This window comes from Salvia splendens, chromosome 16, assembly GCF_004379255.2.
Source record: "Salvia splendens isolate huo1 chromosome 16, SspV2, whole genome shotgun sequence".
NCBI lineage: Eukaryota > Viridiplantae > Streptophyta > Magnoliopsida > Lamiales > Lamiaceae > Salvia > Salvia splendens.
In genome coordinates, this window is record NC_056047.1 from 8,941,502 (window position 1) to 8,968,713 (window position 27,212).

General features: G+C 37.1%; 6 protein-coding genes across 7 annotated transcripts; 3 read left to right on the forward strand and 3 right to left on the reverse strand.

Moving 5' to 3' along the window:
* Positions 1-66: 66 nt before the first annotated feature.
* Positions 67-2,137, reverse strand: LOC121770555 (mitochondrial outer membrane protein porin of 36 kDa-like). The gene is made up of 6 exons (XM_042167284.1): positions 2,052-2,137; positions 1,880-1,947; positions 1,261-1,371; positions 1,044-1,130; positions 728-936; positions 67-546 (listed from the first exon to the last, which is right to left on the reverse strand). The coding sequence occupies exons 1-6, from the start codon at positions 2,104-2,106 to the stop codon at positions 240-242; spliced, it is 837 nt and encodes a 278-aa protein (XP_042023218.1). The 5' UTR covers positions 2,107-2,137; the 3' UTR covers positions 67-239.
* A 630-nt stretch (positions 2,138-2,767) lies between these two features.
* LOC121771065 (pectate lyase-like) lies at positions 2,768-4,372 on the forward strand. Its single transcript, XM_042167858.1, has 2 exons — positions 2,768-3,016; positions 3,108-4,372. Exons 1-2 carry the CDS (start codon positions 2,817-2,819, stop codon positions 4,234-4,236), a joined length of 1,329 nt encoding a protein of 442 aa, XP_042023792.1. The 5' UTR covers positions 2,768-2,816; the 3' UTR covers positions 4,237-4,372.
* Positions 4,373-5,819: 1,447 nt separating this feature from the next.
* LOC121770141 (SNF1-related protein kinase regulatory subunit gamma-1-like) lies at positions 5,820-7,582 on the forward strand. The gene is made up of 5 exons (XM_042166933.1): positions 5,820-5,991; positions 6,070-6,512; positions 6,594-6,860; positions 6,946-7,118; positions 7,210-7,582. Exons 1-5 carry the CDS (start codon positions 5,820-5,822, stop codon positions 7,490-7,492), a joined length of 1,338 nt encoding a protein of 445 aa, XP_042022867.1. The 3' UTR covers positions 7,493-7,582.
* Positions 7,583-8,530: 948 nt separating this feature from the next.
* Positions 8,531-11,343, forward strand: LOC121772096 (UDP-galactose/UDP-glucose transporter 3). Its single transcript, XM_042169065.1, has 7 exons — positions 8,531-8,746; positions 9,132-9,229; positions 9,308-9,438; positions 9,583-9,613; positions 10,150-10,253; positions 10,439-10,560; positions 10,746-11,343. Exons 1-7 carry the CDS (start codon positions 8,643-8,645, stop codon positions 11,152-11,154), a joined length of 999 nt encoding a protein of 332 aa, XP_042024999.1. The 5' UTR covers positions 8,531-8,642; the 3' UTR covers positions 11,155-11,343.
* On the reverse strand, positions 11,294-14,794 carry LOC121772095 (transcription factor MYB124-like). 2 transcript variants are annotated; one of them, XM_042169063.1, is made up of 12 exons: positions 13,940-14,794; positions 13,810-13,856; positions 13,655-13,711; positions 13,498-13,570; positions 13,314-13,369; positions 13,063-13,236; positions 12,874-12,953; positions 12,639-12,784; positions 12,371-12,516; positions 12,119-12,291; positions 11,928-12,061; positions 11,294-11,850 (listed from the first exon to the last, which is right to left on the reverse strand). In XM_042169063.1, the coding sequence occupies exons 1-12, from the start codon at positions 14,039-14,041 to the stop codon at positions 11,740-11,742; spliced, it is 1,299 nt and encodes a 432-aa protein (XP_042024997.1). In that variant the 5' UTR covers positions 14,042-14,794; the 3' UTR covers positions 11,294-11,739. The 2 variants fall into 2 exon arrangements, with proteins under 2 accessions (XP_042024997.1, XP_042024998.1); XM_042169064.1 differs by having other exon boundaries at positions 11,928-12,046; positions 13,940-14,786.
* A 5,029-nt stretch (positions 14,795-19,823) lies between these two features.
* On the reverse strand, positions 19,824-22,857 carry LOC121770142. Its single transcript, XM_042166934.1, has 3 exons — positions 22,495-22,857; positions 22,289-22,437; positions 19,824-19,914 (listed from the first exon to the last, which is right to left on the reverse strand). Exons 1-3 carry the CDS (start codon positions 22,855-22,857, stop codon positions 19,824-19,826), a joined length of 603 nt encoding a protein of 200 aa, XP_042022868.1.
* Positions 22,858-27,212: the final 4,355 nt, after the last annotated feature.

Consider the following 27,212-nt stretch of genomic DNA (forward strand, 5'->3'; position numbering starts at 1 on the left):
TAAGTTCTGTTGTCGAAAAAATTGGACTTTGTCCATTTTGCTACATATTGAAAAATAACGCTCTGATTACAACAATTTGTAAAATTTGAGCTTGAAAATTGACATGAATAAATGGATGACATAATATAAAAGATGATTCCGCCATCACTTCAAAAAGAATTATTAGCATATAATCAATAATCATTGTCTTTATTACTCAAAAAATATAAGCTGCGGCCAACAATTTACCCCTGAATTACTCATGGTCTTATAGCCACAGCCAGCCCAATCTTGGCACTCTTCTCTATAGCTCTGGTGTCGACCTCGCCGGAGATGGTGACAAGAGATCTCGGGCGCCACTCGTGCTGCAGAAGCGCGTTCACCTTGCCGTAGTTGTTCACTCGAACCTTCACTGCAGTCGTAAGATCAATCATATGATGCGCCCCAAAGGTAAGGGTGTTCTCGTGGCTCTTGAAACCATGGGTAAACTCCGCTCCCACCGTTGTGTTTGTCAGCAGGCTGACCATGTGGAAGTAGGACGCCGTGACACTCTGGCCCTTGTCGTTCCTGGCAAAAGAGGGTGGCTGTCAGGGACCCCTCGAAACAAGATATCCGATTGAACATATCCGGATCCAAGCTCATATCCAACGGGTATCTTTGGATCTTGACCTGTCTAACTGTGTTTCACAAGACTCCTTATACACATACATATATGCACAAAAAGTTTAGTTTAGAACTGAAGACTCACACCATCAGGGATGCAATGAGGTCAGTACTGATGAGACTGATCCCACCATTCAATTTGGTGAAATTCCCAGTAGCAGTGTTGAAAGAAATGTCAGCGCCAACGGTGGCCTGGTGATTCCCGGCAACACCAGAGAAGTTGACAGTCGGTTTGGCAGTAAACCCGAGGCTCGTGCTGATTCCAGCGTACTCGTGTAGATACTGAAGCTCCACCTGTCATCACAAGTTACAACAACCTTGAATTCAGTCCGATGGCACTGCAATTCCCTATGTGACAGCAAAGGAAAACTGAAGAAAGCTATCAATATATTAGTACAAACCTTGCCAGACTTCTGATCTGGAGCAACAAAGCTAAAGATCGCCTTTACCCCGGGAGCAGGCTCGTCAACAGTAACAGTTGTGAACACCTACAATGTTAAAAGATGTAGGCCAATAGTAACAAATGTGAATGACATCCTAAATAAATATTTCATGAGAAACATTTCATATGTTCATAGCTATAAACATTCATCAACAATAAAAATCGAACTAACTAACATTGGAGCTAGTATCCACTTTCAAATCTGTCGTGATGTTCTTGTTTTTTAGAAGGGTGCTAATATCAGCAAGGAACAAATCGCCCTTCTGCGTCCCAGACGAGGTAATGGCCTGAAGATCATTAAGTACAGAAAGGGAACTAGCATTAAAATACTAGGAGTAACAAAGAAAGTAGTACATCTAAAGCATATTGTGAAACACTATTTCCCTATTGTTTCCATAAAGCAAAGCGAATGCCACATAAAATCAATCAATAACATATTTACTTTGCATAAATAGAGTCTAATTTCATATTGCTTTCATAGATCAGGAGTAGAATAATCAGCATTTTCTTCATCCAAAACCATCACATTTCCTCTGAGGCTTAATTCAGTCAGGATTCATTTCAAGTTTTTTGATCAAAAGGGCAAAAGCTTCCATGCAACATTTACTGATTAAGATTATCACGCGGCAAAATTCAGCGCGCGCACACACATACACAACGATTCTAAATCCAACACCTAAATATTGTTTTCAAATTAAACATAGGAAACATTATTTGATTGCATGCGATTCAATTGAGATAACAAATTTCTGTGCCATAAACGAATCAGAAATAGGGGAATTATAAGATACTAACCACCCCATTTGAAGTCAAAGTACTGAGAGTGAACTTCCGATCGGCCTGATAATCCCTGTAAAGAAGATCTGAAAAAAAAACAGAAATCCACGAAAATCGATTGAAAGGAATAAACAGAGAAATTCGTTCATAATGCAAATGTCACAAAAAGAGGAAATGAAAAATAACATGCCTCTGGCTTTTTTGCCAATGTCGGAATAAAGGCCTGGACCCTTGACGTAAACCATTATGTTCTTGTGTTTGGAGAGGGAAAGGAGTATTTTTGAGAGAGAGAGAAAGAGGTTTCTGTTATTGGCTTCGTGCTCATCGACTTAGCTATGCAATTTTCTGATCCTAATTTGTTGCGTCAAAAAATATGCAAATTGTTAAACGTTTTCCTTTAGAGCAAATACTGGTAGCATTAATCATTCCATAATTATTTTTAGTATGTGCCTCCACGTACTTGTTCAATTCAGTTCCTTTCTCACTTTACTTTTAATTTGAACTAATTAATCATTTTAATTCAATAAAATTTGGTTGTTCTATATTCTCAGTTCATTTTTATAATTTTTAAATTTTATGTGTGGCTGTAATAACAGACAGCACTTAAGATTACTCATATTTTATGTCGCCAGCATTAAAGTAAAACATAAACAAAAAAAAGAAGACCATATCCGTTTTTAGCACACTCCTAGATTTAAGAATAATATAGTCTAAATTTGATGGCAACGAACATACAACCTTAATATTTTGTAGAGAAATGCACATTCTGCGCGCCAAAATCAATCTCAACTCTCCACTCCATATGTGGTCTAAAATAATCTTATTTGTTTTTACGAAAGCAGCAACTACTTATAAATAACCATGTATTTTATTTGAAAAAAAAATTGCACGTTGTTGCTGCGGTGATTAGCAGCAAAGAATCACTGGTGACGATTTATTCCAGTGGTTCGCTAAAATGACTCCAATGATGCCGACAAATTATAAAAAATGTATATTAATTTTGTGCATCATGCTGCCTATGGTAGCTCAGGCTAAAATTGCCGACTTCGACGAATATTTGCAAAAGAGGGCTGCAGAATCCTACGAGGAATCCTTGAACTCATTCGATCCCAACCCTGAGGGCGTGACCGATGATTTCAACACGCTCGTTGGCGAGTAAGTCTGTGCCTGTCATATTTATTTAAAATTACAAATATACCCTTACTTAAAAAAAAATATATCCATCCATCCATCCAATCTTTCGTAGGACTTTGATTGTTACACATAATGGAACAAGGAGGAATCTAATGAATGAGGAGGAGGGGTGCAAGGCTACCAACCCGATCGATCGCTGCTGGCGGTGCGACCCAAACTGGAACAGGAACAGGAAGAGGCTAGCCCAGTGCAGTGCCGGGTTCGGACACCGCACAACCGGAGGCAAAAAGGGGAGATACTACGTGGTGCACGACCCATCCGACGACGACATGGTGGACCCGAAGCCGGGCACCCTGCGGCACGCGGTGACACGGAGCGAGCCGCTGTGGATCGTTTTCGCCCACAGCATGGTCATCCATCTCAAGCAAGAGCTAATCGTGAGTAGCCACAAGACGATCGACGGGCGTGGCGTGGTGGTCCACATAGCGGACGGCGCGGGCGTCACGCTCCAGTTCGTCCAGAACGTGATCATCCACAACATCTGGATCCACAACATAGTCCCCGCCAACGGGGGCACCATCAGAGACGCGGTCGACCACGTCGGGCTACGAACGCAGAGCGACGGCGACGCCATCACCGTGTTCAGCTCGAGCAACGTATGGATCGACCACGTGTCCCTCTCCAGGGCCACGGACGGGCTGATCGACGTGATCGAGGGTTCGACCGCGGTCACAATCTCGAATTGCAAATTCAACCACCACAACGACGTGATGCTTCTTGGGGCAAATGACCAGAGCTCGAAAGACGCGATCATGCAAGTGACGGTGGCGTTCAACAGATTCGGGATCGGGCTGATCCAGAGAATGCCGAGGGCGAGGTGGGGGTTCGTGCACGTCGTCAACAACGACTATTCCCATTGGGAGCTGTACGCCATCGGGGGAAGCGCCCACCCAACCATCATAAGCCAGGGGAACAGGTTCAGAGCCTCAAACTACCGTTACACGAAAGAGGTGACAAAAAGAGACTACGCGCCAGAGAGCGAGTGGATGAAATGGCAATGGAGGTCAGAGGGAGATCTGTTTACCAATGGGGCGTACTTCAGAGAGTCGGGCCCGCCGTTGCACCACACCAAACACCCATTGGTGAAGGAGAATATGATCAAGTTCAGGCCGGGATCCTTCGTCGGGAGGCTCACGCGCACCTCCGGAGCGCTTAGATGCCGCAATTACCACTTTTGCTAGATCCTTGTTTCTCTTTTCTCTACACTTTTTTATATTCTGTAATTTCGCTTCCGCATCAACTTGTAACACACTAATTTTACTTGTAACAATATTCCTACATACTGGAAACTTATTATAATACTCTTTACTATTTCAATATCTCATCTACTAGTCTTATTGAAATAACGGTAAATGGCTCCATTCAACATTTCCTAAGAATCTATTACCTGAAATACACTTTCTTACGTAATGAAAAAAAGGAATGACCAGGATTTCTTTCTTTCTACTAAGACCATCTCCTTAGGTAAATGGAGAGTTAAAATCTTACAACTACCATATTTATTTTCTTTTCATGAAAAATCTTTTTTCAAGGGCAAAGATTTTTGAGTAGGTATTATATCTTTATGTTTTGAAATGTATCTAGTATTATTTTTTTTATTTTAGAATTTATATCATTTTTTATATATCTTTTTTCGTTGTAATTTATTACAGTTTGTTTGGAAGGATATATTTCCTTTTTCTAAGAAGGTAAATAGATTATATAAATTTTCTATATATCTTACATGTTGGAGATGCTTTAATGGATGAATTGCACCATTATAAATATGCAAAATTGCATTGAAAATTTATTATGTTGAGCACATTTTCTGTGTGCGTACCTAAGAAACATAAATAAATACTACTAGTATATTTTGATTTAAGAATTATAATTATAAAATTATCACTGTTTCAGTAATTTAATCTTACAATACAATATTTTAAACTTTATCTGGAAACATTCGTATTAATTATGAAAATGTCATCTTTCAATTTTATCATTAAAAATAGTTAATATTCAAACTGAATGTTTCTTTGGAAAATGATCTCATCCTTCTAGTTGCAGTAGCCACAAATCTGTTACTACTATCTACTTAAATTTCTTTATGAGATCGCTATTTATCGTAATTAATGTCCCAAAATAGAAATTAAATTTGATTATAGCATGTACGAGGATTATGCCGTGACACGTGTAGATGCCGCAAACACATGGCATGACCATCTTTTTTCACCGAAAAAAGAGGCAAGAGAAAACTGAATCATACATTTCTTTGAAAAAAAACTGCAAATTTTGTTAATCAAAATCGATTTCAGAGCCGATATCGCAAGCAGGTAAATTCTGTTCTTCAATGTCTCTATAGTTTCAATTAATTAGCGGTAAATTGGAATCTAGGGTTGGAAAACTGAGACAAAATCGAACATTAAATGCATGTTAGGTATAATGTTACCATTTGTAATAGGAATTGTTATAAAACAGTTGCATTAGAAATCCGTATGATTTTTAGAATTTGTAGATCAATAATGAACTTACCGCCCTTTGAAAAAAAATTGTATATAGAAATAGTGGATTATTCAAGAATGTTATGATGTTTCTCTTTAGATCCTTTGTTTGTTACACAATGATTTTAATAAGTAAGGTTTACATGTAAATGTAACAGAGAAAAATTGAGAGTTGACATTTTTCCTATTTAGGTAACATTGATTTGATCTGCTTCAGTTGTATTATTTGCAAAACAAGTGTACAATTTACCATGATATGAATCATATGATTGCTCGAAGTGACAGAGATGTCAGCGAAAACGAAGCAAGATTCAAAGAGCGGGAAAGACGAGAGCTACGATGCCTACTTCGATATGGTGCAGAGCAGAAAGAAGCTCCCCTGCGCATTGCAGGAGAAGCTAACATCCGCATTCGCAAAAATACCTGTCTCGTCCTTCCCCAAAGTCCCCGGTGGGAAAGGTATTGGACGCCTCGTTTTAGATGCTAGTCGCAAGTCCTACATAGGCCGTGTCGTCTGATGACTTACGAATTTTGTAGTTATCGAGATTCAAGCAGACATGTCGATAGGCGATGCCCTTAAGGTGTTATCAGAAACCAACATTCTCTCGGCTCCTGTAGTCGACCCCGAGGCTAGTGATAGCAAGGATTGGAGGAATAGATATTTGGGGATCGTTGATTACTCTGCTATAGTTCTTTATGTGATGCAGACCGCAGAAATCGCAGCGGTGACCTTATCCGCCACCTCAGCTGCTGCTGCTGGAGTCGGGACTGCTGCTGCCGGTACCATTGGCGCACTAGCACTAGGTGCCACGGGTCCCCTAGCCATGGCTGGGCTGACTGTAGCTGCAGTCGGTGCAGCTGTGGCAGGGGGTGTGGCCGCGGACAGAGGAATGGGGAAAGATGCTGCCACTGCTGCGGATAAGTTAGGCAACGATTTCTACAAGGTCATCCTCCACGAGGAGCCTTTTAAGTCGACCACGGTATTGCCCCTTCCTTAATAAGTTATGTGAAATGGTTTTCTATTTTATGTGACAAATGTGTGTATGGTTTTGCAATGATAGGTTAGGTCGATCCTTAAGTCGTATAGATGGGTGCCTTTTGTGCCCGTTGCTCCGGATAGCTCGATGTTGAGCGTTATGCTTCTGCTCTCGAAGTATAGGCTAAGGAACGTCCCCGTGATCGAGCTAGGGAGTCCATCTATCAGCAACTTCATTACTCAATCCGCAGTGGTACACGGCCTCCAAGAATGCAGGGGAAGGGACTGGTTCGACTGCATCGCTGCGCATCCTATATCCGACCTCGGGCTCCCTTTCATGTCCCTAGATCAGGTAAACGGAGTACTAGTTTTGGGGATTGGATATGTTATCCATTTCATTTTCTTGATTTGTTATGATAGTTTTTGACTCGTTGTAGGTGGTGAGCGTTCGGGACAATGAGTTGGTTCTCGAAGCCTTCAAGAAGATGAAGGAGAATCAAATCGGAGGGCTCCCAGTCGTGGAGGGCGAGTCAACGAAGATGTTGGGAAACATAAGCATAAGAGATATTAGATTCTTGTTGCTCAAACCTGAGCTATTCAAAAATTTCAGGTAGAATATTAGCATCAACTTATGTGAAAGGAAAATGTAAATTTAGTAATTGATAGTTCTTATTTGGATTGAATTGTTATGTCAATTTCAGGGAGCTCGCTGTGAAGGACTTCATAAAGGCTGTGGCGTCGACCACAGCCGACAATAGTAAAATGGTGACACCAATCACGTGCCAGTCGAGTTCGACTCTTGGCACTGTGATAGACACTCTGGCCTCGAGGGCGGTCCATAGGATCTATGTCGTTTCAGGGGAGGGAAAGCAGGTGCTCGGCGTTGTTACCCTAAGAGATGTCATCTCCTGTTTCATCACTGAGCCTCCCAATTTCTTCGATGATTACTTTGGCTTCACCGCGAAAGAAATATTGAGTCGATAGCCGACGAGATTTCTGAAGAACCATGACGTTGTTGTTGCGTTTTGCGATCGGTCGGAATGGAGCAGAGAGTAGCCAGGTTTCAGCTAAGATCACCTAGGATGTAAATGCTTTTGAGGAGTTTTTTTTTTTTATTCTCGTGTTTGTATTTCTTTTACTGTTGGATATTTGATTTCGGATCAAGAGGTGTTGTATTTCTTTCATAAATTATGTTTTGTATAGTCCTAAATATATAATTCTTTCATAGTATGTGAATTTGAATTTAATGGGGATGGATTTTCGCAAAAGGAGAAGACATAATTCTAAATTGTAATTTTGTTATTTTTTTATTAAATTTGAATCAGAACGTTAGACGATTTCAAAGAATGTTGCTTTTAAAAATCAAAGATAAATAAACTAATTTATCAAGTCAGACCTTCCAATTTCAAAATTTAAATAGAGTTAGGGTAATTGGGGTAATACGTATTACTATTATACTACTATGATAAATTGATTCGATGATCAAGCTCAAAAAGTAATTTGTTCACTGAAACAGTTTCATTATATCGCCCAAACAAACGCTCCTTAAGGATTAAAATTAGTCATACGTGATTCATCTCGGGTTTCAACTGCAATTAAAGGATAACATAGTAACCAGTGCACCGTAAAATTTAAATTTTAGTTCAATCAAATTAGAAATACATCACTCACTATAAATTTTAGTTTGAATTTACAATCAGATAATAATACAATATGATTATAAATTTTTGTAATCTTTTGGAAAGGCATAAATTTGGTTAAATTAAAGCGGCCCGCTGATACGGCCCAACAACAGTAACTAAACTCTAGTTGGTAGCCGACCCGATCCGATCCGATCCGGAAGCAAATGCTCGGTGATCACGTGCCCAAGTTCAACTAAAAGTTCCGCGTCCTTCCATCCAATCAGATCCCTCCAACGCTATCCTGACCAATTATAGGCCGCCATGTGGGAAACCACGTAACTCCTGGTCCCACAAGTTGTCTTCATTCCAAGCTTGCACTTAAAAAAAAGTAAAATAATCGAAGAAATTGTTGAGTACATAACCGTAAACAGAAAATCAAAAGGTACGAGCGAGCTAAAATTTGGTGATCGGCGCGGGCAGCGATCTGGTGGTTCCGTTATATTCGGCGGAAGATGGAGTCTCGCGGCAGTGGAATACACCGCGTTTTTGTCCTGGCTTTTTGCGTCGCCGGCATTTGGGCGGCTTATATCTACCAAGGGGTTCTTCAGGAGACTGTGTAAGCATATTTAGAGTTCGACATTTCTGCTCCAGTTGTTGTGGAAATTATACTTAGTTGTCTTGAATGTGGTTTGCAAATGTATTGTGGTGGATGTTTCCTAATTTTCATGTTAATAGGAGAAATGTGAAAGTTGAAGAACGAATTTAGGTTTTGGTTGAAGGAAGCTGAGTTTTCGTCGCTATGAATATCACAGTCAATGTGCTAACTCTTTGTGTGTGTGTGAAGACATAGAGATTTAGAGATGTTTTTTCATAGGAATTTTTGTTTATTTTTATCCTCAGGAATGTTATGGATTTATTTGTTCGTTGATCTATTGCAATTTTTTCCTTTTTAAACATAATTTTGGAATAATGCTTGAATTTTGGTGACAATGTTGTTACAGGTCGACAAAAAGATTTGGTCCTGATAAGAAGAGGTTTGAGCATCTGGCCTTCTTGAACCTAGCACAGAGTGTTGTATGTTTGATATGGTCATTTATAAGTAAGTTCATTAGTTGAGTGCTTTTCTACTCTCTTTGTATATGCTGGGATGCTTATATTTTGAATTGCATCTTTGAAGTGAAAAAGCTCTGGTCAAATGGTGGTGATGCTGGAGCTCCATGGTGGAGTTATTGGAGTGCTGGAATTACAAACACGATTGGCCCGGCTATGGGGATTGAGGCTCTAAAGTACATAAGTTACCCTGCCCAGGCATGTTTGAAATTCTATGCATTCTTGTCTTCGTAGATTGTAGTTCTCTTGGTTAATGATGATTTGTTCAGTCATGATTGATCTTACTGCTTATGTCCATTTTGAAGTATCATTTTTAATTAATGTTTGATTTGATATTTATAGGTGCTGGCTAAATCCTCAAAAATGATTCCGGGTGAGTTAATTTGTATTGTTGCTTATTGAATGAATTGTCGAGTTCAAATCATCCTATATCATGAAGCACATAAGGGTCATTGAATGAGATACAATATAGTTTAATGGATAAAATCTATGCTTGAAATGTAATTGGGGGAAAACTGACTTCACAAATTAAATATAATGGCAATTTAAAGTTCTACCAATTGCAAAAAAAAGAGAAGTTATGAAAGAACTGACTTGTTATCTTGACTTACTACAGACCTGCTTGCAATTTAAGCTTCCCCTCGTTTATTACTTTTGAAATCAAAGGAGTAAAGTGGAATGGCATTATGGAGTGAACGCTTTAGCTTTGTTTTCTTCAATAGTACTACTTATTTAGATTTTAGAAAGAAGAAGAGTATGATATTGCATTAGAAAGATGTTCTTCATAATTTTCAAAGTTTAGCTGGTAACGTTGGGAGTATCTTCATGAAACTTGTGATCATACTTTTTTTTGAGGGTAAAATTTTATCATCCCTACCTCAATCTTATGAGTTGCTTTTCCTTTTGCAGTCATGCTGATGGGCACATTAGTTTACGGGATCAAATATACAATCCCAGAGTATATCTGCACATTGCTTGTTGCTGGAGGTGTATCCACATTTGCACTTTCAAAGGTAGATATGCGAGCTTCACAGCTAGAAGTCTCATTAGAACAGATAAATTCTTTTGCTAATTTCCAGAGGCCATTACTATATAGTCTGAACTGGAGCATGTTGACTTTATATGTGATGCAATCCTGAAATACAGATTCCATATTTGAATGTGATTTTTATTTGGTTCCACATTTTGCACACCTCAGACCAGCTCGAAGATAACAAGCAAACTAGCACACCCAAATGCTCCAATTGGCTACGGTCTTTGTTTTCTGAACCTTGCTTTTGATGGATTCACAAATGCGACTCAGGATTCAATCACAGCAAGGTAAATGAGATTTTCTAGCCCTCGCTATCTGGCACTCTGTAGGTATAAGATCTGTTCAATGCATTATGTGTATGCTTTGAAGTTTGATCTCCTTAGGACGCATTTCCTGCCTCACTCTCAAAATCAACACTTTATATGTTAAAGACACGTTTTGGTGATATATGGATGTTAATGTTCCTATTCAGGTACCCGAAGACAAGTGCGTGGAACATAATGCTAGGCATGAACTTATGGGGGAGCATCTACAATTTGGTATTCATGTTCGGCTGGCCAAACGCCATTGGGTATGATGCTATCGACTTCTGCAGGCAGCACCCGGAGGCAGCATGGGACATACTACTCTATTGCCTGTGCGGTGCAGTCGGCCAGAACTTCATTTTCCTAACAATAAGTCGATTTGGCTCCTTGACCAACACGACAATCACCACCACCAGAAAATTCGTGAGCATTGTGGTTTCTTCATTGTTAAGTGGGAACCCTCTCTCTGAGAAACAATGGGGGAGCATTGCAATGGTCTTCTCCGGATTATCCTACCAGATTTACCTGAAATGGAAGAAGTTGCAGAGAATGCAGAAGAAGAGGAAGTCCAATTAAGTGAGCTCATGATTTTTAGTCTCTACATGTAATATTTCCCCCTCTTTTGGGACACAAATTTGATGTAAAATTATGGCTTAAGTCATTACATGGTAGATACAGAATTGGATTCTTGTATCCCTGAAATTGTAGATTCTAATTTAGATGAACAGATGAGATCAATGTTGAAGAGAATATTTTCACTACAAATACATATCAATTCACATGGCGAGGTGCCATTATATAGTTACACAAAAGAACTAAGAATTCTATGTTTGTTACATCTATACAATAAGGCTTATGTAGCCAACTGGAACAGTGGATGTCCATATATCCAAGTTCCATGATGAGGCAAACAAATAAATAACTAACATTATAAAAAAACAAGACTAGGAAGAGAAGAACACGAGGATGCAGATCACGAAGATCGATCTTCAGAAGCTGGAGTGCTGCTTAGCATTCTAGGCGGTAAGAAGGCAGATCTTCGCGGGCCTATCTGTAAAAAACACAGGTCGAAATGGCTGCAACCCAATAACACACATCTCCTAAATGATGAAACCAAAGACCTCTACACGAAAAAGGTTATTCTGGTGCCTTGGTGATTGATCATAGACAATGGAGGAGGGACCTCTTGCATGATGGTGCCTGAGAAGGATTCGCGACTGTGCTCTGAGACGACGACTCCAGTCCTAGAGTTTTCATCAAGAAGTGCTTTTCCTGCACAGATTTGGTTCATTTGGTTAGCAGAGAAAGAAAAAGATGTTGAAAACATATTTTTTTGTGTGAATTCTTACACTTTCTGAAAATTTTGGGCTAGGAATTGTTGCTGCTAGTGCTCTGAATAGTGGTGTCACATGAGTAGGAGAACTGAATTCATCTTTATCGCCTTTTTTCACATGTGTTTCTTCAAATGCTGACATATTTTTCGCTGGATTAAGACAGATATTATCAAATTCGACTTTTATAAAGTTATTATGTTTTATACCTTCATTTTCTGTGCTTGTCACGGAAACACAATGTTTATCCTTCTTTTCTTGATGCAATGCGGCAGTTTCTTCCTCACATTCTCCCCTTTCGTCGCGTGGCACAATAGAGACAACAGTCCATCCTGTGCTATACTCGGAGCTCGCTGGGGATGACTCGTACACTTCGACCTCCCTGCACAGATATCAGAGTTGAGAAGGCGAATTAGGCGACTCTTCACTCAAACCTAAACCTAACTGCCCCACAAAGTTACCTCCGCGATGACCTACTGCCTTCATCAGAGCTTCTTATCCCCTCCTCCAACGCCTTGAACTTCTCTAGATGAAAATCAGCATCAACGTTTGTGATTTTAAGCAGTTGTTGGCTTTCCTTGCTCTGTTTCAGAAAATCTTGAAGCACCTGAAGCCATGTTACTATTCATAAATCAAATCTTCAAATTGTGTGTAAATTCTGTGTTTATAGCTTGGAATCGAACCCGGTCGCTCTTCCTTATCCAACTGCACAATGCCAAAACTACTTACCATCCAAGCATTTTCAAGACTCTGATCTGTTTTCTCTGCTTTAACTTTGATTGCAAGAGAGCTGAGAAGTTCTGCTTGCTGCAGCAATGCAAGCACCTTCGGATCGTCCTTTCTAAGAAACGTTTGTGCAAATTCGCTTCCCACACCTGCACGAAATATGAAACAAAAGCAAAAACTTCTTCATTTTGCAGTTCTTGAGATCAATCAAACTACACTAAAGGTCCCATGAGCTCACATTTAACAACAGATTCCTCCTTCATGTGATCTATATTCTCTCCTCCTTTACAGTTTTCTGCAATAGTTGAGATACAAGTCCTGCATCAGCATCAGCATCACCAATAGAAAAGTCAATTACCAAGAAATATAAGCAGATCAAATCCCATAAAACATTTTTCACAAAAACAAATGTTCAAAATCACCATACCTTTTCTTAAGAGCATTCTCAGATCCTTCATTCGAATCGAGCCCATTACGAAAAACAACCCTTTTGTTGTTCAAGTTGACATATGAAGTGGTGCTGTTTTCCTTCGCCAAGGCTTCTCGTTTCGCCCTCTTCTTGCAGAGAGTGGTGAATCTATTCTTCACAGCATTATCGGTTCTGCAACAAGACAGAGTATAACTTTTGTTGCACAAAATTTGAATAGGAGATGTACGGTTAAGGATTCGAGTCTTTACCTGCCTGAAACCACCTTTGCTATCTCGGTCCATCTGTTCCCGTAAACCCTCTGCGCCTGCAACATCATCTCCTCAATGAGATTATCTCATGCAAGAAAATTCAAATTTTTGGGAATGCCGCCATCCAATAAATAACAATGTACACAAAAAAAGATCAAGTGTGAATTTGACACATTTGATTTACCTCGCATAAGAGCATGTCTTCCTCCGGCAACCACCCTCCTTTCTTGAAATCGGAATTCAAATAAGTGAACCATCTATCCAAAAAAAGAAATCAACTGAAATCATACAAAATAGTGGAAAAAAGGCGCCTATCACCGTCAAAACAAATGCAAACTAACCTCCTCCTACATTGTCTCGTAGTTTTATCCTTGAATTTTGATGCAATAATTCCCCAACTATGACAAAAGTCCACACTCATTAAGCCTCTTTCACAAAGAAAAAACACTCAAACACAATCATATTATTACAAAATTTGAAAAAAAATCATTCTTACTTTTCAGAGCCATGTAAATAAATCTGCTCACGCAGAATATCGTCTTCCTGTGAGCAAACCAACCCCTCAATTAAATCAAATGCATGCTAAAAAAGTAACTAAATATAAAATTTAAAAATAAAAAAACTACCTCTTGACTCCAAGAAACTATATGCCTTTCCTTCTTCTTCAACACCTCACCAAATTCTGTATCAAGATTGCTGCTACTACTGTTCAACTCCTTATTCTTCATCTTCACCCAAAATCCCAAAATTTTCTTCTTTCTTGCATGCTCAAGAAATGTTTGTGGATTGAGAAATATATAACAAAGACCCGTGAAAAGATCAAATCTTTATAACCCCCCCTTTTTCTAAAAAATTTTAAAAACCCAAACAGTTGGGTGTTTGAAATAAACTGCCTAGGATTCGACCCTTTTGTAACTAAACTCTGTGAAGCAAAACATCAAACACTTTAAGAGAAATCAGCTCCTCCTAATATCGGATCCCATCTCGAGAATCTCAACGCACAAAACCCCTTGATTACACCTCACACAATAACATAAATGTAACAGCAAACCTATCTATAAATGTGCCTTTACTAGTCGCATCGAGATTCGAGAAAGGAGGAGTATAGAACTTGCAAGCCAAGGTATGCATACGAGGAACAATATAAAAATCAAAACTTTTTCACTCCAATTTCTTTTAAGTTGCTAAGTAGTATAAAAGAATAAGGCAATGTTGAGTGTTGATCAAATGTGAATATTTATTGATTAGAATCAAGAGATTCTTGCTTGTGTACGCGGGGATGAAAGGAATTTGAAAATAAATGAATAAAAAAAGAGAATGGAATAAAAATAAACGCTGAAATCCACGAGAGTGTAGTTAATGATGAGAGCAGAGAGCAACCCCACACCCCCTCACTGTGTGTATTGTGTGGGCTATAATTTCTACCCCATTTCTCGATTGGTTGGCTACTTCTTCGTGTTCCTGCATTTTGTTTTCAAAATTAGGTGCTCAACAAATTGCGTGACTCCACTGTTTCTCACACTCACACTCACACTCACACGGGATTATTCTAAAAATAAAATTTAACTTTGTTATAGGAACTTTTTAGCAATTTAAAATAATTACATGTATTTATTTCTATTGTTCATTTTATAGTTAAATTAAATTTTCGGAAAGTTGATGCGAACACATACTGCTGGAAAAAGTTTAGCATTTAAATTTCTTAGTTTGATAGTCATTTTGTTTGAAGGGGATTTGGTTGAACTTATAACCTCTTTAAACCAATTTATAAGAGTTTATAAATTTCTATAAAATTAAGTTCCTAAATTTCCTAAGCTCCTACATCTTATAAACAATAAATATTTTATTAAAATAATCATATTTAGATTGTTATTTATAATATATAATCCTTAAATTTCATTTGTCTTCAACCTTTTCTTTCTAATTAGGATTTTCTTCTTGTTACTCGCTATTAATTCGCTCTTAAGTTGATAAGCTATATATAATATATGCAAACACTTTCATAACTTATAAGTTCTTACATTATTATTATAGATTGAAATAGCTTATAAATTGTTAAAATAAGCTTAAACAAACATATTTGGTGGACAAGAATTGGAATTATGGAGAATGCTTGTTAATGAGTTTTATCAACTTAAAGATAGGTTTTTCAAAGACTTAGGCATCTAGTCAAGATTTTGATATTTTTTAGGTTTGTTTTTTTAATATTGTTTCAGTTAGTGTTAGTTCGAAAATCAGTTTGTTGGAACTTTAGTAGGGTGTTTTTGGCAATACAAGGTGTAATAATAGAATACTTAGTATATTAGGTATGTCAGTTTGAAATAATAAGGCATGGAGTATTGGATTTGGGCAAAGCAAAGCAAAGCAAGCCACGTGATGCTTGGAATGTTACTTATCTTCCCAAACTTTGGTCTTCTCTGACTATTCAACACTCTGATTAACGGTCAGATTTCAGTTTTTTATTGAAATTTTGTCGACAATCCAAATAATATACACTTCCGAATTTGAAAAACTATAATTATCCATTTAGGTCTATTTGATTGGCCTAGTTATTTAATGGATCGTGAGTAATCTGTACAAATTATATTTTATTTGAACATTATTCATTAGTATATCTATCAGAGAAAAAATTAGTGTTGATAAAATAGCATTAAACTATAACTTAATGCAATATGTGTCAAAAAAAAAAGAAGATTAAGCATGGATGGCCCAATGATGTGGAAGTAAGCAGCTAGCTCTTAAATAATTGAATTGTGTATGTGAAAGCGACTATGTAAGTTAAATTAAATTATTTATTTCGTGTGACTAGGACGTCTAATTTCAAATTGTTGTGTCCTTGTGGGTCATACCACAGCAAATCCCATAAATAATAATATTAATAATAATAATTTGTTTTTGAAAAAAGCCTATTCCCGTATAATTGTGATTGTGAATCATACAAAGTATATATTTGATACACGCAAGTACAATTGTTTGAACAGTGATTTTCTAGCTTAAAATTTACCAAGTTATATAGCAATGATTCAGTCGTATCTAAAATTTGAATTATGTTTCTACCCACATACATGAAACGTCTCAACCGTAGTGGTTGCAGCGGCGGTGGTGGTGGATTGTCCCACATTAAAAGAATATTTGTATTACAGTATTTCAATATAGCAACTTATAGAACCCTATGTAAAAAAAGGCAAATTAAAGCTCTTGCTATTGCATATATATTCCATTATTCTCTCCACTTTGCTTTGCTAAGTTGAATGATACATTTCCGGACTTTATTTTAACTACATGTGACACTAAATGCCACCTCTTCAACTATTACTACCTACCAACACAATATATATATATATATATATATATATATATATATATATATATATATATATATATATATATATATATATATAGGAGCATAGGAGCGTTATTCTCCTATTCATCCCTTAGATCCTTTATTCTTCTTAATATGAGCCGTTAGATCTCATTCATCAACGGTCCAGATGATCTGCATTATTACACTATAATGGTGCATTATTAGTCGGTGTGCATTATTCAACTGAAAATCTGCATTATTACACAATAATGGTGCATTATTAGTCGGTGTGCATTATTCAACTGAAAATCTGCATTATTAAATGACACATAGCACCAATCTAGCCGTCGAATGACAAAATCGTGGGGCTGAGATTAAAAAGAACAAAGAACAAAAGATACAAAAAGGAAATGAATACATCCCTATATATATATATATATATATATATATATATATATATATATATATGACTAAAGGCTATTTGTGGTCCAAAATGTATGATAATTTTACGATTTTAGTCAAAAACATTATCTTTTGAATTGTTGCATCCTGAACAAATGAAAACGGTTCTGATTTAGTCCATTTTGGATGGAGTCATCAAATTTTTAACAGTCAACAACAATTAAGTGAATTTTGGCTGGATTAACAGCTTTTAATTTGAATATTTAGGACCACAAATGGCCTTTAGTCTTTTTATAACAAAACAATAACAAATGTTAGGTTATATTATTAAAAGAAAATTGAGGAGTCTCCTACTTCATATTCAAATTAAAAGTTGTTAATCCAATCAAAATTCACTTAATTGTTGTTGATCGTTAGAAATTTGATGGTTCCATCTAAAATGGACTAAATTCGAACCGTTTTCATTTGTTCAGAATGCAATAATTCAAAAGATAATATTTTGGATCAAAATCGTAAAATCGTCATATGTTTAGGACCAGACCTTTAGTCTCTCTCTCTCTCTCTCTCTCTCTCTATATATATATATATATATATATATATATATATATATATATATATGTCACACTTTCATAAACATGAATTTTGCACTCATAATTGTGCCTTTGTCATTTTTCCAACTTTCTCCCACTTTATGGCAAATCATCTTCCCTTTTAAACTTTTGTAAATCGACTTATAAGATTCCGACATATAATGACCGATGACGAGATCAATATTTTTATGGAGCGTTGTGAATTCTTTTTGTGGATTAAGATTGGAAAATTGATTTGTTGATGTTTTGTGATGGTCCAAGATGCCCAAAATCTATGTTCAAAATACTCATTGCAAGAGCCGAAACGCCCTAATCATGAATTTGACGCCAGCCTTTTTTTTTTTTTTTAGGATTTTCGATTGTTGAATGTCGGTATCGATTTGGTTTATGGATCTTTAGTTAAATGAACGATAAGAATCGGTTTTCACATGAAATAATCTTATAATAATCGTTTTTATTTGAATTGCTCTCTTTATATTACTCCTACAATATATAATCATGCGCATGGAGCTGAATGTAATGATCATGAATTTGGGTACAAGAAGATGACATTAACTACCATTAATTATTTAGGAACCTTAGATAATTAGCCTCCTCGAGACTGAGGGATAGAGCAAATGAGTCATTTGAAATTCAAATTAAGATGATAGGGCAAAGATTAAAAAAAAAAGAAGGGTAATGGCCCAAAAAAATCATGAAGTTTGGTCAAATTCTTGTCTATCCCATAATTTTGAAAAATGACCAATTATATTTGACATTTTTCTCAGTTGCCCCATAGTCAATGATTTCGGGGAAATTGTATAAACAAAAAATATCATGAAAACAAAACATTGGTCTATTTAAACGACGTCATTTACTACATTAGTCAATTATGTTTTTAATTTTTACATATGTACGCATTACATTAATAAATATAGAAACGTAACATGATGAAATTTTTTGATATAGGACAATTAAGAAAAATATCAAATTGTGACATAATTGGCCATTTAAAAAAATTATAGGATAAACCAGAATTTGATCAAACTTCATGATTTTTTTTTTTGCCATTTATCCTTAAAAATTATAAGACCTTTTTTGTACATACCATATGCGCTAGTTTAAATAAACAAATTATTATTTTTTTCACTATTTAGATGCTTTAAAATTGAATAAACGATTCAGTTGGAGACATCGCATTAAAAAGATCATTAATATAAACACATACGCTTAGGGTTCAACATAAAAAAAAACGAAGAATCGAGTAACACCATATAAAAGATCAAAATAATTGTTCCACCAAATTCCTTCAAAATTCAGTAGGCATCCCCCTAAAAATACCCTGAGACGAGAGATTCAAATACGTAGTTCAAATACTTATAATAGTAGTGCTATTACGTCATAATACAAAGTAATTCCAATAAAAAAAATCATCGATCTTTACATTTTATATAGATATACATTAAAAATGTGACTTATATAAAAGCCCTTATTTTATGTTCACGGGAATTAATCTTATGTAATTCAACACTATTTCCAGATAGTAGTCAGTATGTACTGTACTAAATTTCTAGAATTACACAGTTTTTGTATTTCATGGTGGAGTATTGGAAATTTAGAACATAGAAGTCCCACAAGATAAGCATAAGGTACACCATCATTGATCGAAGAAGGCGAGGCCCAATTCCCAAGGAGATTGATATGTGGAGTGTGGGCCTTCGTTATAGGATTAAAAATCAATTAATCATCATTAAACTTAATTAGCGCATTTATCATCTTCAATCCAACTCTACAAAAGTTATCCAATGAATTTTTTGCAAAATATGTTTTCCAACCATTAATAATTAAACTTGGAGATGTTTGGCTATAGGTAATCTTGTGTTGTTGAATATAGTGCTCATAATCATTTTATAGAAGAATAAAAATTTAATTATCCTTAATATATGGATGTAATAAAATGGAAAAGTAGTTTTATTCATTGTTGAATGTCATTTTTTTCCTCATCGAAGTGCAATTGTTATAGAAAGAGCCAAAGAGGACAGGGGTGGTTTGGCATAAAATTTAAGACGATGACACTAATATAGTCTGCTATTTTCAACATTGTAGTATAAAAATTGCTAATTGAATAAAAAGCACTAGAATATTTAGCCATTTTGAAGTGGAACTACTAGCTGGTAGCTATCGACAGTGCAAATTGCAATGGCCGATAATTGAACCGGTTCGCGATTCTGTCTCTTATCCTACATCATTAAGGGTGTCCACAATGGTGGCCCTTGAAGGCCACCAAATATGGTCCGACCACCATTCGTGGCTCTCTTGTGGCCCTCTGCAATAGTAATTAACAAAATTTAACAAAAACAACAAGGGTCACCAAAGGTGGCCCTCTAAAAAAAAATAATTTGTTCACTTTTTTTAATATTATTTTTAATTTAACTATATTAAATTTTATTAGACTTTAAATTTATGATATTTATAAATTTAATTAAAATAAAATAATTTGGATTGTAAATAAAAAAATTCACAACCTAAAAATAAAATGTAACAAGAACTTCGTTGTATTATATTAAAATAGGAAAATTATACAACGAAAGTTTTCTAATTTAAAAACAACAACCCGAAAACCCATATCACTCTGCGGCGCCCCTTCTACGGTTCCAGACCTCTTCAACCATATCAGCTTGCAGTTATGTATGCGATATTTGGCTCCGCATATCGGTGTACCGTTGGATCAAGTATTCATTACTACGTGGTACATCCATCTGCAGGGGCTCCATGGCAATACCCGAGCTCGAACTAGCACCATCTTCCGGTGTCCATCGCTCTGCAGCAACTCTTTCGTCATCTATTATCATACTGTGCAATATGATACATGCAGTCATGATGTCTGCGACATCATTTTCGTGCCATTGTCGAGCCGGGCACCGTATAATGGCCCATCGCGCTTGGAGTACACCAAAAGCTCGCTCAACATCCTTCCTAGCACCCTCTTGTTTTTTCGCGAAGTAGGTTTGCTTCGGCCCAACGGGTTGTCGGATCGTCTTCCTAGCACCCGCTTGGAGGGTATATCCCATCGGCCAAATAGTACCCCAATGTTGTACTGAGTGCCGTTGGCCATGAATCTAACTTGCGGACCCTCACCCCGGCTCTCGTCATTGAACATGTGTGACGATCGTAGAACGTTGATGTCGTTGTTCGATCCAGCGACCCCAAAATACGCATGCCAGATTCGCAATCGGTAATCAACAATGGCTTCCAGAATCATCGTGGGATGTCTGCCTTTGAAACCAGAAGTGAACTGCCCTTTCCAAGCCACCGGACAGTTCCTCCACTCTGACAAACACAGATTTTGCATGTTTTTAAGGACTAGATTTGACTTGTTTTAAATGTCAATCATGCAAATTATGTTCTTAAATTGCATATGCTATACGTTTGGTATTTTTTGACGTGTTTGTTGATAAATGATAGAAAAAGATAGAAAAAGGTGAAAAAAGGCCAAAGTGCAGCAGCCTCTGTTCGAGCCCTTTCTGGAAGCGATTTTGAAGTCCAATCAGTCCCTACTAGATACCAGTATCTTCGTCTTCGAAAGACCTTCGCGTGGATACCTTAAACATCTAAATCGGAGTTCTGTGGAGAAAGTTATGGCCATTTTACAAATATCGCGCAGTGCAGTCAAAATCTGGCAGAAATTCACGGAAGAAAAGAAATTATTATATTGTGAAGCGAAATCTCTCATATTTCTTGTAGGGAACGAAATTTATCAAAAATAAACCTTTTTCCAGCCTATAAATACCTCTGAACCTAATTCATAATTTTTATCTCAGAGCCTCCAATCCTTCTCCATCTCTACACCTCTTTCCATTCCATAATACACACATAATTCATCCATCTTCCATTGGAGCGGAGCTCTGCAGATCCAGGCAAGAGAAGACTGAAGATTGAAGATTCAACCTTGGGTTTTATCAATTTCTTTCATGTCTCTTACTTTAATTGTAGTTTTTACTTGTCTATGAGTAGAACATCTTTTGTATAATTTTTGGTATAGATATTCGATTGATTTTCCTTGTTAGCTCTTGCAGTTATTTGATTTATCTGGTGCTTTCTATGTTCAATTGATTAGCTACCTCTTGAATACATGTTAGAGTTGATTAGAGTACTCGGGAGACGAAATAATTGACTTGGAAAAAGGGATAATTCACACCTTAATTCAATAGAACTCAGGAGAGTTGAGGTTTTGAGTGAGGTCTTTGATATTATATGCTTTTAGGAGTTAGGGGTTTAAGGGTTAGAAGGGGACTTCAATCCTATCACCTAATCTACAGGTTTCTCACCTCGGGAGGGGGATTAATCTATAATTGTGATCGACTTAATAGCTCTGGAGACCGTAATTCAAGGAAGTCGATTGTGTTTTTGGATCCTAAAATTCTACATTCTTAAGCCTGCTTTGTATTAATTCTTTTTATGTTTTCCATTTTTTTGTTTATTTCTTTCAGTCTAGTTTAATTAATCAACTCAAAAATCACGTGTCTCTAGATAGTATATGACGCTTAGTATATGGTAGTCAGTTGCAATCTTATTCCCTGTGTTCGATATCCGGTACTGACCTTTAGATATACTAGATCTACCCTGTATGTTTGCAGGTATTTTTAGTACTAATAAATAGTGCATCACACTCCCAGTGCATGCAATCGATGCTCCCCAACATCCCTGGAAAATGATGTGCAGTCCCGTGCATATCAATCAATCTCTGGCAATCATCGGCCGATGGCTTCCGTAGATACTCCCCTTTGAAGATATCCTTAATGCCCATGCAAAACTGCCTCAACGTCTGTAGGGCAGTCGCTTCGCCCATCTGTAGGTATTCGTCGAACATGTCAGCGGGCCCGGCATAGGCAAGCTGCCTAATTGCCATCGTACACTTCTGGTATGTCGACAAGCCGGGTCGGCCGGTGGCATCATATCGCAAGTTGAAGCACTTGAACCGCTGCGCCAAACACGTCGCTATATGGACGAAGAGATTTTGCGACATTCTGAGTCGCCTACGGAAAACCTCTGTCGGATAACGGGCGTTCTCGTTGAAGTAGTCTTCCATCAACCGGCGGTCAGCCCCGGCATGATCACGGTCGAAATACCACCGATGATAGAATGGCCGAGGGACTGCCACCGCCGCCGCCGCATCTTCCGCCTCGTCGGCTTCACGTCGCACCGCTGCAACAAGGTTTTGGAACTCAAGATCTACCGCTTGTTGGAATTGTTCATCGTCGGAATCCATAGTTGCAAGGTTGAATTGAAATTGGAAGGAAATATTGGAAAGATTGGAGGAAAATGGAAGTAAAATGGAGTTGGAAAAATGAATGGAAGTGTAGTATTTTATAAAGAATTTTCGAAATTTACAAAAAAAAAATTAAAATCCACGGCTCAGCCGCGTGTAGGTCGCGGCTCACCCTCGGCTCTCGGCCCTGTGCCCCGTCTCTCAGCTCTCTGCAATGGGGGGCCGCGCACCGAGCCGCGGGCCGCGGCTCCCCCATTGTGGACACTCTAATCAAAACCATGAAACCTCTTTTTCATTTCTTTCTCTAAGTTTTTGGCAGGTTAAGTCATTCTCACGCCTAATTAGGGCATTAGCAGCCGTGTTCTTAGCGCCCCTAAGCACGCTGTTGGTTCCACGCTTACGCAGATGAGGCATTTAATGACTGCATGCCACATGTCACCGGAGCAGTGTGGCCAGTTGTATTGTATCATGATCAATAATTGATCCGGAAGCTTTTTCAGTGGTTCAGTACCGATCAGATTTTAAAACATTAATTACAAAGTAGTTGATTAAACATGGTTTTTTTAAGTAATAGCTTGGTTAAATGAATTAATATATAATGAATGAATAATATTAGAAATGAAAAGAACCAAATGACTATTAATATTGACATATAACATATTGTACTAATAAATTGAAAAATACCAGTGTAGAACTTATTTCCAGTAGGTATTACTTCATTTTAGTAGGTGTTTACTTCATTCCAATAGGTTTATTACTTCAATTCAGTACGTAATAAATTGAAAATGAATATATTTTTACCTCATTCTAGTACCTTTATACTTCATTCAAGTAAGTGTATTACTTCATTCCATCCATTACGTAATAAATTGGAAATGAACGTATTTTTACTTTATTCCAGTAGGTCTATTACTTCATTCAAATGTGTCATTACTTAATTCAAATAGGATTTTAGTTCATTCCAATAGGTTTTCACATGATTCAACACATGTTTCTTTCAAATTCATTGAAATATTTTTTACTTTATTCACTGTAAATAATAGCACAATTTATTCAAGTAGGTTTATTACTTCATTCCAAAAAGTTAATACTACTTCATTATACTAGGTTTTTACTTCATCCAGTAGGACTCCAAATTCTTCTACAAATACTTCGTTTTTGCAGTGTCCACGGAAGAGCCTTCGGCTTCAGAAAACCAAAACTCTGCCCCAATAATTGAACAAGTGGATTGAGTAATCAAACAAAATGCAACCGGCTGTGACATACACGGATTCTGCCGCTAGGTTGTAGGGGAGATCCCGTGACAAATACCCCGCGATTGCCCTGTTTTGGAGAGGCGATCGATGCATCAGATTAGAGTGTGACTTTTTCGCAAACACGTAGAGCGCAAATTAAACACAAATTCATAAACAAGTGAGCAGTCATCTAGAATCATCATCCGTAAACAAAGGAATAACGAATCACACAGCACAATTCAATATCCCGCCGAATTGCATGCCAATCAACACATCGTTTGAAAAATCGAGGTCGCATTAGGTTCAAATACTCCAACTAATTCAATAATTCCAAGTTCATCGTCTAGATCCTTGCCTCCAAACGCAAAATTAAACCGAAATCGAAGAAATCTACTACTTTAAAATCTCAATTCACGATGAAAAAACAAAAACAAGCAGAAGCTAGCAGAAGCAGCAGTAGTAGCACAAGAAGAAGAAGAAGACCAGCGGTGGGAGCGTAGCCGTTGAATTTGGCGGAGCAAAGAGCCTCGACAACACCTTCCTGAGTGGAATTACTAGCGTGGAAGCAGGAGTAGGCAGTGGGATCCCCAATCCCAGTGAAATGACTCTCTTCCCGTTCTCCTTGGCATCCGTATTCGACATCAACAAGCCTAAAATCCCCTTGATGGTGATGGTAGTTGGCGCGTCGACCTCCTGCGATTGAGTCTGCAACTCCATCAAGTACAAATGGATTGAGTAATCAAATAAGAGAAGATGAGATGGGGTAGGAGATGAGCTCATATATGTTTTGACCGAAATACCCCTGCATTGAAGTAAATTGTCTACTTAATGAAGGAGCGAAATTAATAAAGTATGGTCTAATCTCATCCATTAAACCCTAGATCTAAGGGCCATAATTTGGTCTCTAGTTCGATTTTTAAGAGTGGATTTGTGAATAATGGGACTATATATATATATATATATATATATATATATGCGCGTTATAATGATAACTCCAATTTGTGTGATAACCCTATAACTAAATCTCCACCACACATTTTTAAAATATGTGGTCCAGATTTAATCTAACAAAACTATCATTTTATCAAATAAAACTATCATATTTCGGATATATTAAGGGCAAAATTGTCATTTCGTTATAAAATTGGGCGGGTAAGAAGAAAACGTGAATTAAACACTGCATTCAATTTCTCAGAGTATCATTATATCCAACAAACTATCATTTTATCAACTCAGAGTATCATTCTATCCGGCAAAACTATCATTTTATCATTTTTCAAGCACTGCAGCGACACCTCCTTCCTCCTCACATCCTCATCGCCCTTCCACCACTCCGGCTGCTTGAGCAGCTCCGACAGCTTCTCCGATCCCTTCCTATCGCCAGATTTCTTCCGCTGGAAGCCTCCGCCGCCGCAGCGCACGCTGTCGAGGATGAGAGACCACAGCTTGAGAGGACGCTCGAGCGCGACCGATCCGGCTTCGCATTTGCCCATGACGACGATGATCACTCGCACTCACACTTGCGACAGCGCATTTATAAACGGTACGTTGATGCATTACACCCACAATGGTCTCCGTTTCTATCGTTTAATAAATGCATTACACAATAGTGGAGATGTGAGAGAGACTGACAGTGGAGAGAGAGTATCATTCTATCCGGCAAAACTATCATTTTATCAACTCAGAGTATCATTTTATCCGGGAAAACTATCATTTTATCAACTCAGAGTATCATTCTATCCGGCAAAACTATCATTGTATGCAGGAATGTACATACCTACAAATCAATAAAACTATCATTTTATCAACTCAGAGTATCATTATATCCGGAAAAACTATCATTTTATCAACTAAAAGTATCATTCTATCCGGCAAAACTATCATTTTATCAACTAAGAGTATCATTCTATCCGGCAAAACTATCATTTTATCAACTCAGAGTATCATTCTATCCGACAAAACTATCATTTTATCATTTTATCAACTCAGAGTATCATTTCAAACTTAGATTTACTTCATAAAAAAAAGCGCGGGGGTAAAACTGTCATTTCCCTTATTTAATTTCTGAATTTCGCCAAATATCACGTAAAATGATAAAATGATAGGTTTATTGCATAGAATGATAGTTTTGAGATTCAAACTTAGATTTACTTCATAAAAAAAAAGCGCGGGAGTAAAACTGTCATTTCCCTCATTTAATTTCTGAATTTCGCCAAATATCACGTAAAATGATAAAATGATATGTTTATTGCATAGAATGATAGTTTTGCCGGATAGAATGATACTCTGAGTTGATAAAATGATACTTTTGACTGACTGATAAAATGATAGGTTTATTGCATAGAATGATAGTTTTGCCGGATAGAATGATACTCTGAGTTGATAAAATGATACTTTTGACTGACTGATAAAATGATATATGTTAGGTTTATTGCATAGAATGATAGTTTTGTCGGATAGAATGATACTCTGAGTTGATAAAATGATACTTTTGACTGACTGATAAAATGATAAAATGAGCGAAATTCAGAAATTAAATGAGCGAAATTTGGATACGTAAATTTTATCATGAGCGAAATGACATATTTACCCCCGCGCTTTTTTTTATGAAGTAAATCTAAGTTTGAATCTAGACCACGTGATTTTAAAAATGTGTGGTCCAGATTTAGTTATAGGGTTATTACGGAAATTGGGGTTATCATGCACCCATATATATATATATATATATATATATTACTATTACTATGTGTTTTGAGTTGCATTAACTATTTTTTGATGGAATTCAAATGTCGCTCTCTTCATCACCTTTATACAAATCTTGAATATTCTATGCAATTACTGAATTAAAATAGACTAATAAGTCCATATTAAAAGAGCAAAGAAGGTCAAAAGTCCCCACGTGAAGCAGAGCAAAAAAGATCTTAAAAGGAAAGGTTGTAAGAATCCGATGCCCTATTTTTTCTACCATATTCTATTTGGCCCTTTGCCATCTCTAGATTCATATAATATCATCAATTGTTGTTTTTTTTTTAAATTTCAATTAAACAGTTATTGTAATAGAGTATGTAGAATAAATACATCAATCACCTCACATTCTTTAACAGCTTTCAATACAGAGGT

Coding starts and splice junctions, on each gene's coding strand:
- LOC121770555 (XM_042167284.1), bottom strand. CDS start 2,106: ATGGTTTACGTCAAGGGTCCAGGCCTTTATTCCGACATTGGCAAAAAA. Junction 1,372..1,879: donor CTTTGACTTCAAATGGGGTG/GTTAGTATCTTA, acceptor AATGATCTTCAG/GCCATTACCTCGTCTGGGAC. Junction 547..727: donor CTCATTGCATCCCTGATGGT/GTGAGTCTTCAG, acceptor CTCTTTTGCCAG/GAACGACAAGGGCCAGAGTG.
- LOC121771065 (XM_042167858.1), top strand. CDS start 2,817: ATGACTCCAATGATGCCGACAAATTATAAAAAATGTATATTAATTTTG. Junction 3,017..3,107: donor TTCAACACGCTCGTTGGCGA/GTAAGTCTGTGC, acceptor AATCTTTCGTAG/GACTTTGATTGTTACACATA.
- LOC121770141 (XM_042166933.1), top strand. CDS start 5,820: ATGTCAGCGAAAACGAAGCAAGATTCAAAGAGCGGGAAAGACGAGAGC. Junction 5,992..6,069: donor CAAAGTCCCCGGTGGGAAAG/GTATTGGACGCC, acceptor CGAATTTTGTAG/TTATCGAGATTCAAGCAGAC. Junction 7,119..7,209: donor GAGCTATTCAAAAATTTCAG/GTAGAATATTAG, acceptor TGTCAATTTCAG/GGAGCTCGCTGTGAAGGACT.
- LOC121772096 (XM_042169065.1), top strand. CDS start 8,643: ATGGAGTCTCGCGGCAGTGGAATACACCGCGTTTTTGTCCTGGCTTTT. Junction 9,230..9,307: donor TTTGATATGGTCATTTATAA/GTAAGTTCATTA, acceptor GCATCTTTGAAG/TGAAAAAGCTCTGGTCAAAT. Junction 9,614..10,149: donor ATCCTCAAAAATGATTCCGG/GTGAGTTAATTT, acceptor TTCCTTTTGCAG/TCATGCTGATGGGCACATTA.
- LOC121772095 (XM_042169063.1), bottom strand. CDS start 14,041: ATGAAGAATAAGGAGTTGAACAGTAGTAGCAGCAATCTTGATACAGAA. Junction 13,712..13,809: donor TATTTACATGGCTCTGAAAA/GTAAGAATGATT, acceptor CTTTTGTCATAG/TTGGGGAATTATTGCATCAA. Junction 13,237..13,313: donor GCAAAGGTGGTTTCAGGCAG/GTAAAGACTCGA, acceptor GTCTTGTTGCAG/AACCGATAATGCTGTGAAGA.
- LOC121770142 (XM_042166934.1), bottom strand. CDS start 22,857: ATGGATTCCGACGATGAACAATTCCAACAAGCGGTAGATCTTGAGTTC. Junction 22,438..22,494: donor CATACCAGAAGTGTACGATG/GCAATTAGGCAG, acceptor GAATACCTACAG/ATGGGCGAAGCGACTGCCCT. Junction 19,915..22,288: donor GCACATCATTTTCCAGGGAT/GTTGGGGAGCAT, acceptor TTACTATTGCAG/AGGGCCACAAGAGAGCCACG.